Genomic DNA, 12,809 nt, shown 5'->3' with positions numbered 1-12,809 from the left:
GATCTTTGGTATCCTCACACACTCTAAAGACGTACAGGTTTGTAGGTTAATTGGCTTGGTATAAGTGTAAATTGTCCCCAGTGTGAGTAGGATAGCATTAATGTGCGAGGATCGCTGATCGGAGCGGACTCGTTAGGCCGATGGGCCTGTTTCCACACTGTATCTGAAAACTAAACTAAGCTACAAATAAGCAATTCAAATTTGGCATAGATGGAGTCAATAAAATTTTCACTGAAATTATGTCCAGATAAATAGTATAAAGGTGTCCTACGAATGAAGTTTGACCAGATTTGCTTTCCACAGCCAGAACAATCAGGGATCTTGCATTCATCTCTAAATGGCGATCAACAATTAAACAGGTCACATTTGTTGAAGGGTAATAGAATAAATAATAAAGGACTTGCTTAGAACTGAATTTAAGATACGTTATTGGAACAGTGTTTCAAGCTGACAAGCTCCAAAATTTGCCTGAATCTGCTAATTGAGGTCTATTCACCTTTTATTACCCCATACAAATGTTTTCAGTTCATCCATCATTTTTTATTGTCCCATATAAGTACGATGATGCTTACTGTGACGTGTAAAGTTGTAAATAATTTAATTATGTGTCTGAACTTTGATTATGATTCCCCCTGTATGCTTATTCCAAACGACAGTTGTTGAAGACAACGTGGAAAGCATTACTTCATTTCTTATGAATTTAATGTGAATTCTAGTAGGAACTGACTGTTGTGTGCTACAGCGTTGAGAATGATGCCACAGTGGCATTAACAACGTAGCTAAACATTATCCATTAGTTGTAGAACAAAAAAAAAATGCCACATCTATGTTCTGTTCCACAAACTGTTTTTCTGCACTGACCAAAGAATTTTGGATGAAATCGAGTAGCTTGTCATTGCAAATATCGACAGCAAGCTTGAATTTTTTTGAATCTTCATTGTGGCCGTGGCAACACTTGTAATATATACTTCCTTTCTTTTAGCTACGACATTGAATGTTTTCTTCTTTGTACTTACTATAGAATGCAGTGCGCCATAATCTTAGTCTTCACAAGTGTTTTGTTCGAGTAGAAAATGTTAAAGGGGCAGTGTGGACAGTGGACGAAATAGAATTCCAAAAGAGAAGGCCACAAAAGATCAGTGGGTATGTCCACCATATTTAATTGCTTAAACCTCCTAGCATAGCTAGCTCCCCTGTAGCTTAACGTACAGCTCATGGCTGCTTGCAGGTGACGGAGGGAAGGGTGTTGCTTGGTTATATTCTTGCTGTCTTGGAAAATGTGGGGCATGGAAAGCAAGTGCGTTGTCACAGAGTCCTTTCCCCTTATTTTCCAGTCTGTGTTTGCCATGGTGCCCATCCCCGTGTCCTTTCCATCTGCTTGCCTAGTGTTCTGCATCACGTGCTTCTGCTTGCAGGCTACACATATTAACCCCACAAATCATTTGCTTATTTCATTTTTTTTTTCTCCTCTTCCGTACCCATCCCTTTGTGTGTGTGTGTGTGTGTGTTTTTGTTCTCTCCCAAATCCCATTACCCTTGTTTGTCTTCCCATTGCATCTGCTTGACTGCTGCTATAATCCCAGGGTGCCATACGCACCAATTTGTCACTGCATAAGTGCTTTATCAGAGTAGAGGATGAGTTTGGGTCCTTTTGGACTGTTGATGATGAAGAATTTAAACGTGGTCGCCATATTCAACGAGGCCGTCCTCGAAAATACTACCCCGATGAAAGCTTTGATGAACAATTCGCACAGTAAGAGCTTTTGCTTGCTATTTTTTTTTGCTTCTGCTTTGCATTGCATGGTTTACCATCTGTCGGAATGCCCTGAGCATTAGTGTGTTAAGTAAGAATGACTGTGTCTTATAACATTTGTTGAATGAAAAATGTGATTCCTTTTATCGATCAAATTGTGCTTTATTCTAATAAAAGTATTTCTATATCAGAACTCGTATTTTACATTATCTCTTAAATAATTGATTACAGAGAAAAGGTTCAGGTGACATCATGAATTTTTTTCTCAAACATTATTGTTGAAAATATTCCCCTTTGTTATAATCACATTTGATCAGTCTTAAAGAATTTAGAGCTATATTTATATCTGAACATTGACATAGAAAGTTCTCGACCATTAATTTTTTACTGCCAGTTAGAAAAGTCCTTCTGAATAATTACCTGTAAAACGATCAGATGAAGCATCAAAAATGCAAAATCACAATCAATTATCTCAATCACAAAAATGGATGAAAATAGTTCCAAAATACCTAAAATTCCTCTTTAAATATTTTGCACGTTTTCAATACTAATACAGTTTGAGCTTGGAACAAAACAGCTTCAACAATTTATCCATGCCCCATACCAATCTTTACACCATTTTGAAGAAAATAATCGGAGTACAATTTAATAATTGGCCATATCACATCTTTAAAAAAATCAAGGCTAGTTATCACACCCAATACAAAAACATGTTATAACCGAAAGACTAATTTATCAAGATCTCTACATTGCTATGTATGTAAAATGGACAAATTTCTTTATCTGCTACCTGACTCCCAATTTCTCATTTTAGCCCTATTCCTGCAATGTTTGTGTGTGTATCCTGCACACATTCATCTGCACAGTTGCAAAGTCAAACCTGTCATTGCCATAACACTTGCAACCAAGTTCCCAATCCACCACTGGGAAACAGCTGCATGATTTTTGCAGCCAATAATCAAATTAATACACTTATAGTTTACTTTCGGTGGAGATGGTCATGAGGGATCAGCTGGAAAGAAAATAAACCATTGGAATAATGTTGCGTTAGACAAGGTAAATCGGAACCATATCTACCAAATTCAGCTTTCACTGGAATGGTCCAGATTCACAAAATTAGAGTCTGTTCATGAGATAGAAGAAGTGAAGACTTCACTCTTTTGGGAAGAGCTTTGTGGGAGAGAAAAAAATATTATTGGCTATCTCAGAACTAAACACCATTGTTTTATTGGGCAGGAAATCTGCCATGCGTCTGAATAATTTATCAAGGAATCTTAACAGGCGTTAAGCAAGGATGTAGCATTAATAAGTTGGGCCAGGGGATATATTTTTACAAGATTATTTGAGATATAAGATGATAACCAATGAGATGATAAGCTGAACCTCTTCTTTAATACTTTAAAATCGTCGATGCACAAATGGCTCCATTCCAACAGTGAAAAAATACTCTGCCTCAACATATTCCAACAACAAAGATGCTTTTAAAGATTCCCAACAAAAGGAATGTTAATCCAGTTATTTCATGCTTTGAATGGCCCTTTCTTATCCTTTCTTTTTCATCATATTCCTCACTGGTACCACGTCACACTGTGCACCTATTACTGAGCCTTTTGATGAGATGTGGAGACAGTCATTCAAGGTCCTAATTCAGTTCCCTACCCAAAATGCCATTTGTTTATTCCCCTCCTCTAACGCTGCCTGACCCACTTCCAGCAGTTTGTTTTATTCCCCTCAAGATTTCACCATCTGCACTCTTTTTGTGTCTCCGTGGTTCTAAATCCGATATGTTTATCGCAGCCTATGTTAGGTATAAGTAAAGGTGCAAACAACAACAACATCTTCTTTAGGGTCCAGGCAAATGGGGTACATAGAGGCATACAGTGGGGAAACAGGCCCTTTGGCCCAACTAGCCCCACCTGCCTGTGTTTGGCCCACATCCCTCTAAACCTGGCCTATCCATGTACCTGTCTATGAAGAAGATAGACTCAAAAAGCTGAAGAAACTCAACAGGACAGGCAGCATCTCTGGATAGAAGGAATGGGTGTGTTTTGGGTTGAGACCCTTCGTCAGACCTTCCTGCCTATGAAGATCTTTGCTACTAGGAGACTATATCATTCACTCATTCCAGATTTCCAACATGCACAGCAGCCTCCCCATTCTGCTAAAATCCAGGAGACCCTCTTCTTATTTTGACTCTACAGAGTGATCAAACTCCACAATAGCAATTACATGAAAATCTCATCACCTCCAGCAAAATGCTGCTAAGCCTCAGTATTCTTTAGCCGAATATAACAAGCCTAACTCCAGTCACATTGTTTCCTCAGCAGAGTTGGCTGTGGAGGCCACGTCAATGGATATTTATAAGGTGGAGATTGACAGATTTGTGATTAGTAAGGGTGTCAGGCATTCGGGGTGAAGGCAGGAGAATGGGGTTGAGAGGGAAAGATATATCAGACATGATTAAATGGCGGAGTAGACTTGATGGGCCGAATGGCCTAATTCTATTCCTATTCCTTGTGACAACTCTACCGCTGGGCCGTTGTGCAGTCGTGGTGTGAATTTCATAATGACACATAGTATCTCACGTGGGATAATATCCCTAAAATGAACAAACCCAGGAACAAATCATGACCAATGTCATTGGATACACTCTTACACACCTTGCCTTTACCTTCAAGCTATAGGCACAAAGTTCTACTTTTAAACAATGATGATACATAGCCTAAATATAAATTCTCAGCTTGAACTGCTACTGTCCCCACAACCTGTCATGCTAATCTTTATTATCCCTTTACTTGCATATATCAAAATATCATTTAAATTGAATTTATTTCCTGACAGTCATCTTCTCTTGCAATGGCTCACCTGTTTAATAACTGCTTCTTGCAGTATTCTTTCTCGTTTTCAGTGTATCCTTTCTCATTTTCAATATAACTGTTTTCGTCTCACTTTTATGTCTGGTTAATATAATACCCTCCTTAATCTTATTAACTTGCTTGCCAAAGAGGCTGAGATAATAAGGGGGTTCCATCACATCCTTTAAACACAATGAAAATGGTATCCAGCATCTTTAAGCTTAAGCAATAATAATTTATAACCCATCATCTCCAAACTTTTTGAACAGTTGCAAGATCTGTTCAATGTTTTGAAAATTATCAGTAAGACCTCCAAATAAAATCTTTTACTTTGAATTGTTCAAATTTGATTATAATGCTGCTTTATGTTGACACTTGGAATCAAATTATGCAGTGATTAAGTAGGATTTTTTTTAGGCTTTTATATCAAAGAAATAGAGAGATAAATCAATTTGGTGAATATTAACTGTAATATAAATTAATACACATTGTAGTTGTAAAAAACAAAGTTAGTGCCTCTTTCAAAAAGCATGCAATTTCAGGACCCCAAAAACAATTGTAACATTGTTCAAATTAATCAGTTTAAAGAAAAATTATCAGCATCAGTTACGGGTATTCTGCAGATTGAGAAAAAATTAAAAGAGATTTTTTTGCTGTTTGTGAAATGGAGCCAAATGCACTAACATTTGCTGTATGTCAATTGTTTACTCAAGGTGAATTGTGAATCTTGTTCTCTTTCTTACACAGCAATCCCTCAATTATAAAAAATATACAGACCAGCCTTGCATATGGATCACCACTTAATGCTGCTTTACAGGTAAGATCAACAAATGGGCTCGGTCTACAAAGTCTACAATAGCCAGACCCCTCTCTCACTGCACAATGATTCGCTCCCTAATTAGATATTAAAATTTAATTTATTTAAAACTTTTTAAGTGCATAAAGCATTAAAGCCCCAGGGCAAACGCATTGTAAGTCACTGGAGCATTAGCTGGTTGTTTCGCATTTGGAACACTGTGGCAAGAAAATTAAAAGTTCACTTATTAATATTTATCAGTGGTATCATAATTTCAACTATCTTATTTCAAAAATGTGCCTGAGGCAACGGAACCGTAAGTGTAATTACTCCAGTGCAACTATTAATGACTGAAGGATGGGTTGGTGTGTTCCATACCCCCTATTGTTACTGACTGTGAAGGAAGCATGAAGACAGTGTGCATTCTGCACATTCTCTGTTTTCATTATCATATTTCCTGTTTTCTGAATTCATAGTTCAATTCAATTGGGATTTTCTTTTGTATATAGATGTATCAGTTCAATTCCACCAGTTTTTTTTATTCAAACACTTTCTGAAGGTGATACAAAGTGCTGGAGTATCTCAATGGGTCGGGGAGTATCTCTGGAGAATGTGGATAGTCAACGCTTTGGGTCGGGACCCTTCTTCAGACTGATTGTGGAGGGTGGGGAATAAAGTGGAAGAGACTATTAGTGTGAAGAAGAAGAGTTCCCCACCCGAAATGGCGGCACAGCGGTAGAATTGCTGCCTTACAGCGCAAGAGATCCGTATTCGAACCTGTCTACCGGTGCAGTCTGTACGGTGTTTGTACGTTCTCCCTATAACCATGTGTGTTTCCTCCTGGCACTCCAGTTTCCTCCCACTCTCCAAAGACATACAGGTTTGTAGGTTAATTGGCTTCATTAAAATTGTCCCAAGTGTGTAGGATAATACTGGTGTACAGCGGTGATCACGTGGTCAGTGTGGACTCGATGGGCTGAAGGGCCTGTTTACACTCTGGAGAACACTCGAAAGTCTATCCGTGTTCTCCAGAGATGCAGCCTGACTCGCTGAGTTATACCAGCATTTTGTGTCGTCTTATTGTGAACCAATTTCTGCAGTTCCTTGTGCCAGCACTTTCAGATGTAATAATGACTGGATCGTATTCATCAGCAATATGCTGTGATCACTCATAGCGCAGAGTCCATGCTGCTGGACTCCTTACTATGCGTGAAGGTAACTCAAGCCCTGTCAGAAATCTCGTTACATAAACACTTTACCATATTATGAAACCCCTAATACCCGTCCGACTCGGGCTGTTGTGAAAACAAACATGAGCTTATGTCCATAAGTTATAGGAGTGAAATTAGGCTATTCGGCCCATCAGGTCTACTCTGCCTATCAAGTCTACTCTGCCATTCAATCATGGCTGATCTATTTCTCCCTCCTAACCTCATTCTCCTGCCTTCTCCCCATAACCCCTGACACCCGTACCAATCCAGAATCTGCCAATCTCCGCCTTAAAAATATACTTTGACGGTCTCCACAACCTTCTGTGGCAATGAATCCAACACCCTCTGACTAATTCCGCCTCATCTCCTTTCACAAGTCATAATTTCACATAGATCTTTTTTCTGTTTGTTGTATTATTTGAGATTTAGCAAGCTGGTGGACCTTTAAATGAAACCACATCTTTTCTAACTGAAGGCAATGTTAAGACTGTGCAATGTACCCAGATGCTTCATGGGCATGAGTGAGTTGGTGAGAGGAGCCAGTCCTCTGGTGGATCGGGCCTGCAGGAGGTCTCTTGCTGTGGAGTGCTGATGCACAAATGTCTTTGATGCTCAGACCTGCCATAACTTGCAGATCCACTTGCCTTTCCCACCTACCAAATCCACCGAAACCATCCATATCTCTGGTGGACAAAAATGCTAGAGAAAGTCAGAGGGTGAGGCAGCATCTTTGGAGTGAAGGAAATAGGGGACGTGTCGGGTCAAGACCCTTCTTCAGACTGAAGAAGGGTCTCGACCCGAAACGTCGCCTATTTCCTTCGCTCCACAGATGCTGCCTCGCCCGCTGAGTTTCTCCAGCAATTTTGTCTACCTTCTTAAACCTTCCATATCTCTGTCTCCATCTCCCCCGAATTGCAGCCTGAAGAAGGGTCTCAACCTGAAACGTCACCCATTCCTTCCATCCTGAGATGCTGCCTGTCCTGCAGAGTTACTCCAGCATTTTGTGTCTGTCCCAGAATGCAGCTCTGAGCTAGATCCATGAGCTTAGTCATCCACTGCCCTTTCCAGCCTACTGTGAGAGATAGGCATTGTTTTAGTTCCCATTGCACTTGGCCATGCTGAAGGCTCAGCGAGGCCATTGCAGTCAGCAAGACGTCTTTAATCCAAGCGTGCTGCTAAACTACCCATACTATTCTTTAACCCCAGTCAATTTAATGAACTCACTCCATCCACAACAAATACTTTACGAAGCCTTAAAGTATCAGAGTTATTGGTTTTATCCTGCCACACAGTTATGCGTTCCTGTGTGTGACCACACTGATATACTGATGTGCATGTTAGGAATCCATTTCACAGGGGAGGTGTCATTTGGTCATTGTTTATGGGTTGATGTCACCCCTGCCTGCAAGCTCAGGATCAAAAGTCACATTATGCCCAATGCTTTCCTTAACCTCGCCAATGCTTTTAGATGGTCATTTAAATGCTGCAATCCAGTCCCACGGCATATATAAAGTATATGCTTTATTCCACAGTATTCCCAGCCAATATATCTTTAATTCGATTAAACCTTTTTGACCGCGAGCGTTTAAAAAAAAAAAGGGGGGGGACCATGTTTATAGGCACCTTGAAGGACAACAGTAAAAACTATTTGCTGTCAGCCTGCAATCTCAAGGGGTACATTAAACAGGATTAAAGCGTATTTTATTTTGCAGAGGATACTAAAAATTGCAAAAGATTTTGTAGCTTTCATCACACTGTCCCAGACTTGGGGGAAATTGCTGGCAGCTTCTGCAGGCATTTCTCATCCGAAATGCCACCGTTCAGGACCTTTATAAGAGCATGAACCTCGAGGTCCCAGACTTACTGCCATTCTTCATCAACCTTTTCTTTTTGGGGTTTAGTTTAGTTTAGAGATACAGCGTGGTAACGGGCCCTTCGGCCCAGGTAGTCCGCACCGACCAGCGATCCCTGCACACTAACACTACCCTACACACACTAGGGACAATTTTACATTTACACCAGGCCAATTACCCCAACAAACTTGTATGTCATTGGAGTGTGGGAGGAAACCGAAGATCTCAGAGAAAAACCAGGCAGATCACGGGGAGAACGTACAAACTCCGTACCGGCAAGCACCCGTAGTCAGGATCGAACCAGGGTCTCTGGCGTTGTATGATAGTAGGTCTACTTCTACGCCACCATGCTGCCCTTGTTTTTTGTGCCAGACTATGGTGCCAGTTCAGTAGTATATGCCTGAAGAAAATGGAGACAAATGGATGCACAGAGCACAAAAAATAATAATTGATAATTTTAAATGCTATTAACTGTCTTTAGATAATTATTTTCGTGTTTTGCTTTTTATATTCTTAAATTTAGCGTTTTGAATACTGTGCTTTCCAATTGCTTTCATATGTAGGAACAGAAACATTTGTGTCTTATTCAACTGGTTAGTCAACTGGTGAAACCAGGTGAAACCAGGCTTCTGCCAGATACCAAACGGTCTCTCAGTTGCTTCTTAGCAGGGCTTGTTCTATCTCTCAATCCCCACCAAACTTTACTGATGCACACACTATGATATTCACCCAGAAAGGTCCTGCCATGATGCAGAACTTACCAATGTCAGACTGGAAGGTGACAGCACGGTGGCGCAGAGGTAGAGTTGCTGCATTACAGCTCCAGAGACCCAGGTTCAATCCTGATTAAGGGTTTTGTCTATATGAAGTTTATACGTTCTCCCCGTGACCTGCGTAGGTTTTCTCTAGGAAACTACGGTTTCGTCCCACACTCCAGAGCCGCACAGGTTTGTAGGCTAATTGGCTTGATAGAAATGTAAATCGTCCCCAGCATGTGCAGGATAGTGTGCGATGATCGCTGGTCTGCGCAGACTTGGTGGGCCGAAGGGCCTGTTTTCGTGCTCTATCTCTAAATTAAACCAAAAACTAAACTGTTGTCTATATATATATATATATATACATGGTAGCAGCGGGTTTGGGTGGCGGGCTACTGTTGGCATTCTCGGGACCATTAAGAACCAGTGAATGCTAAACCTCTCGCCATCTATATCATCACAAAGCTTAACCAATGGCTAATCATTAACAAGTAATTTATGCCCCGTATTTATGAAGGAAGATGTGAACCAATTTTCATGCCTTCTGCCAGAAAAGCCAATTCCAATGTAATTAGTTGAGTAGATGTGGCGTTAGACAAACTTAAGCAAAGGGCAAATTATCTTTTATGGAAATAGAATTTCATAATTACTCCGTCATTTTGTACTAACATCATCTTCTTTAGAATGAGCAGTAGATAATATAATCCCCTAATTTCATATACTGATATAATTGTGGTTCTAATGGTTGGTTATAGGTTCTCCAATTGTAATACTCAGTGTAAGCTTCTAGTTAGACATGGCTTGATCTGTGAGCAATGGGCAGGCTGATACCTTTGCCATGTAGGAGTGGGAAATTATGGCTAAATCTATATCCCATGGAGGTGCTCACCATTGGTGTTGCAACCCAGAAACGTTGAGCTGACACAAAAGCTATAGAGAGTTGGTTTAGTTTAGAGTTTAGAGAGATACAGCTTGGAAACGGGCCCTTTGGCCTACCCAGTCCACTCCAACCATCGACCACCCGTTCACACTAGTTCTAGGTTATCCACTTTCCCATCCCCTCCCTACACACTGGGGGCAGTTTACAGAGACCAATTAACATTCCAGACCAGAGGAAACTCTCGTGCTCACAGGGAGAACGTACAAACTCCACACAGACAGCACCCCAGGTTAGGATCGAACCTGGATCTCTGGCAATGTGAGACGGCAACTCCGCCGGCTGTGCCACTATGCCACCGGGAAGGTGGTGAACTTATGCCTGAATATCTGTGGCTGTTCTGCTGAAATGTGAGAGAATTTGGGGGAAATGTATCGCCTACGCTTAGGCAGTTGAATTTGGAGGTGTGATTTGGACTTCCAGGCTTAGGGTTTGAAAGGCTAAAGATTGTAAGAGAAGTGAGTAATGGAGTTATGAGTTTTTAGGGTCCTGTAAAGAAATAAGTTGAAAATACTCAAAGGATCTTACAAGAGTAGGCAGGTTTGATGGTATATGTAACAAACATTTAAATGAATCCTTTAGCTTTATTTTGTGTATGTGGTTATGCTGCATAATCTTCTCTTAGACATGATTTAATTATAGTGATACACATAGTCATAATCATAGTCATACAGCGCGGAAACAGGCCCATCGGCCCATACCAACCAACGTCCCATCTACACAAGTCCCACCTGCCTGCATTTGGCCCATATGCCTCTAAACCTACCCTATCCATGCACCTGTCTAAATGTTTCTTAAATGTTGCAATAGTACCTGCCTCAACATCCCTCCTTCCTACGTAATTTCTAGGCCATAATATTCACAAGTTTTGTGGTACTTCAGCCAAAAACATATCAATAAAATGGTAGGAAATCATGCCAAATGAAAGCTGTATTGCACAAGTGATATTGTTTCCACAAAGTTGGCATACAATTATGGCTGGAAAGTAGACAACATGATGAATCTGCAACCATTTCAAAACAAATAGATTTACTGAAGAATCTGTACGCATGGGTATTTCTATCATCAGATTATGCTGACATTAATACCAGTGAGCAAATGTAAACAACAATTGGTTCTCTCTGGTAGATATTTATTCTGCAGTTGTCTACCATTGAGCTGGGTCAGGCTGAACTTGTCCTGCCATTTGGAATCAATGCCCGTGGTTCGTGCCCGTCCACACATACCCGAGCCAGATAGAAAAGACCCATCTCACTGACCTTCTTCATCCTAGCCTAAAGTGGCAAATCACTGGGACGCTTTACGGACAATTTCTTCCCAGATTCTTCTTATCGAGTCCACACACAAGATTAGAGGTTGTTCAGCCAGAGCTGAACACACTTCTCGACATCTGCGTACAATGGTGTCTGTCTTCTCGCTTCTTGTGCGTGGTGGTGGACAGATTGGTGGAAACTGGGCCACGACGTGAACGCTCTTTACTTGACCCCTCATCCCAGCTGTTAACAGGCAAGTGAATCATCCTACCACTACTAGTGACCAGTCCTGAACTGCTATCTACCTCATTGGTGACGCTCGGACGATCTTTGCACTAAACGTTATCATGTTATTTTGTATTTATACACTGTAAATGGCTCGATCGCAATCATGTATAGTCTTTCATGTATGCTATTTCACTGTACCTCGGTACACGTGACAATAAACTAAACTAAACTGAAAAAAAGGGAACTCTGTTGACAACCTTTTCCAGGAGGCAAAGCTGGGGATGGAACCTTTCATACCTGTATTGTTGACGAGCTAACATCCATGCTGGAACTTCCTTTACCAGAATCACCGAGATCCTTTATTTTAAAAGCTCACACCAGTGTAATTCTGAATGATAACTCAGAACTGCTGGGAACGTTTTCACTTGGACCCGCAGATGTTGTGAGCCCTGGCTCTAGATTTCTTGATTTGTCCAGGAGTCAGGGGTCATGGGGAGAAGGCAGGAGAATGGGGTTGACAGGGAAAGAAAGATCAGACATGATTGAATGGCAGATTAAACCTGATGGGCCGAATTCTGCTCCTATCACATGAACTCATCTGCAATCAGCATTGGAGATGAAGCAGATCTTGACTGGTTCTCAGACTTTGAACGCCTAAACCCCCAAATGTAGCATTGACAAGGGATATCCTGTCTGTCTAGCCCTCATTGAGGTGAAACTTCAATTGGTCTTTGCTCAGCAGCAGACTGCTCAGCAAAAGTCATAAATTTATTCTATACTGAAGCTCAGAAAGAAAACATGGACTCTTTGTGTACACTTAAGAAAAGTCAGCCAATAAGGAACAATAGAATACATTTTACATTTGTCTCACCATGTAACCTCCTTCCATGAGTCACTTTTTCTTTAATATCCCGGAAAAAATAGTGAGCTGTGCAAAATGATTTTCCGATTGCATGTTTCTAGTTGATATGCCTTTGATTTTGTACAGTAAATATGCCTCTGAAACCTTAGAACAGATGCCAACATTTTTATCGTTTGACCCAAGAGGATTAGCAGAGTGTTCCAACTGATCATAAGGCCATAAGGGATAGGAGTAGAATTAAGCCATTCGGCCCATCAAGTCTACTCCGCCATTCAATCATGGCTGATCTATCTCTCATAATCCCAT

The 12,809-nt window shown here is 40.8% G+C and overlaps 1 protein-coding gene across 12 annotated transcripts in view; it reads left to right on the top strand.

Annotated features, from left to right (window-relative positions):
• The window catches only part of foxp1 (forkhead box P1), a 486,565-nt gene that overhangs the window by 451,505 nt on the left and 22,251 nt on the right, over window positions 1-12,809 (top strand). For all 12 annotated transcript variants that reach the window (XM_033036706.1, XM_033036704.1, XM_033036702.1 and 9 more), the window contains 2 exons: window positions 1,022-1,143; window positions 5,356-5,425. In XM_033036706.1, coding sequence (XP_032892597.1) covers window positions 1,022-1,143; window positions 5,356-5,425 — 192 coding nt within the window. The remainder of the gene's footprint in view (window positions 1-1,021; window positions 1,144-5,355; window positions 5,426-12,809) is intronic.

The sequence above is a fragment of the Amblyraja radiata genome, chromosome 18, assembly GCF_010909765.2.
Source record: "Amblyraja radiata isolate CabotCenter1 chromosome 18, sAmbRad1.1.pri, whole genome shotgun sequence".
Taxonomy (NCBI): Eukaryota; Metazoa; Chordata; class Chondrichthyes; order Rajiformes; family Rajidae; genus Amblyraja; species Amblyraja radiata.
The sequence above is the reverse complement of the archived record's forward strand: the minus strand, read 5'-3'. Positions and strand labels throughout refer to the sequence as shown.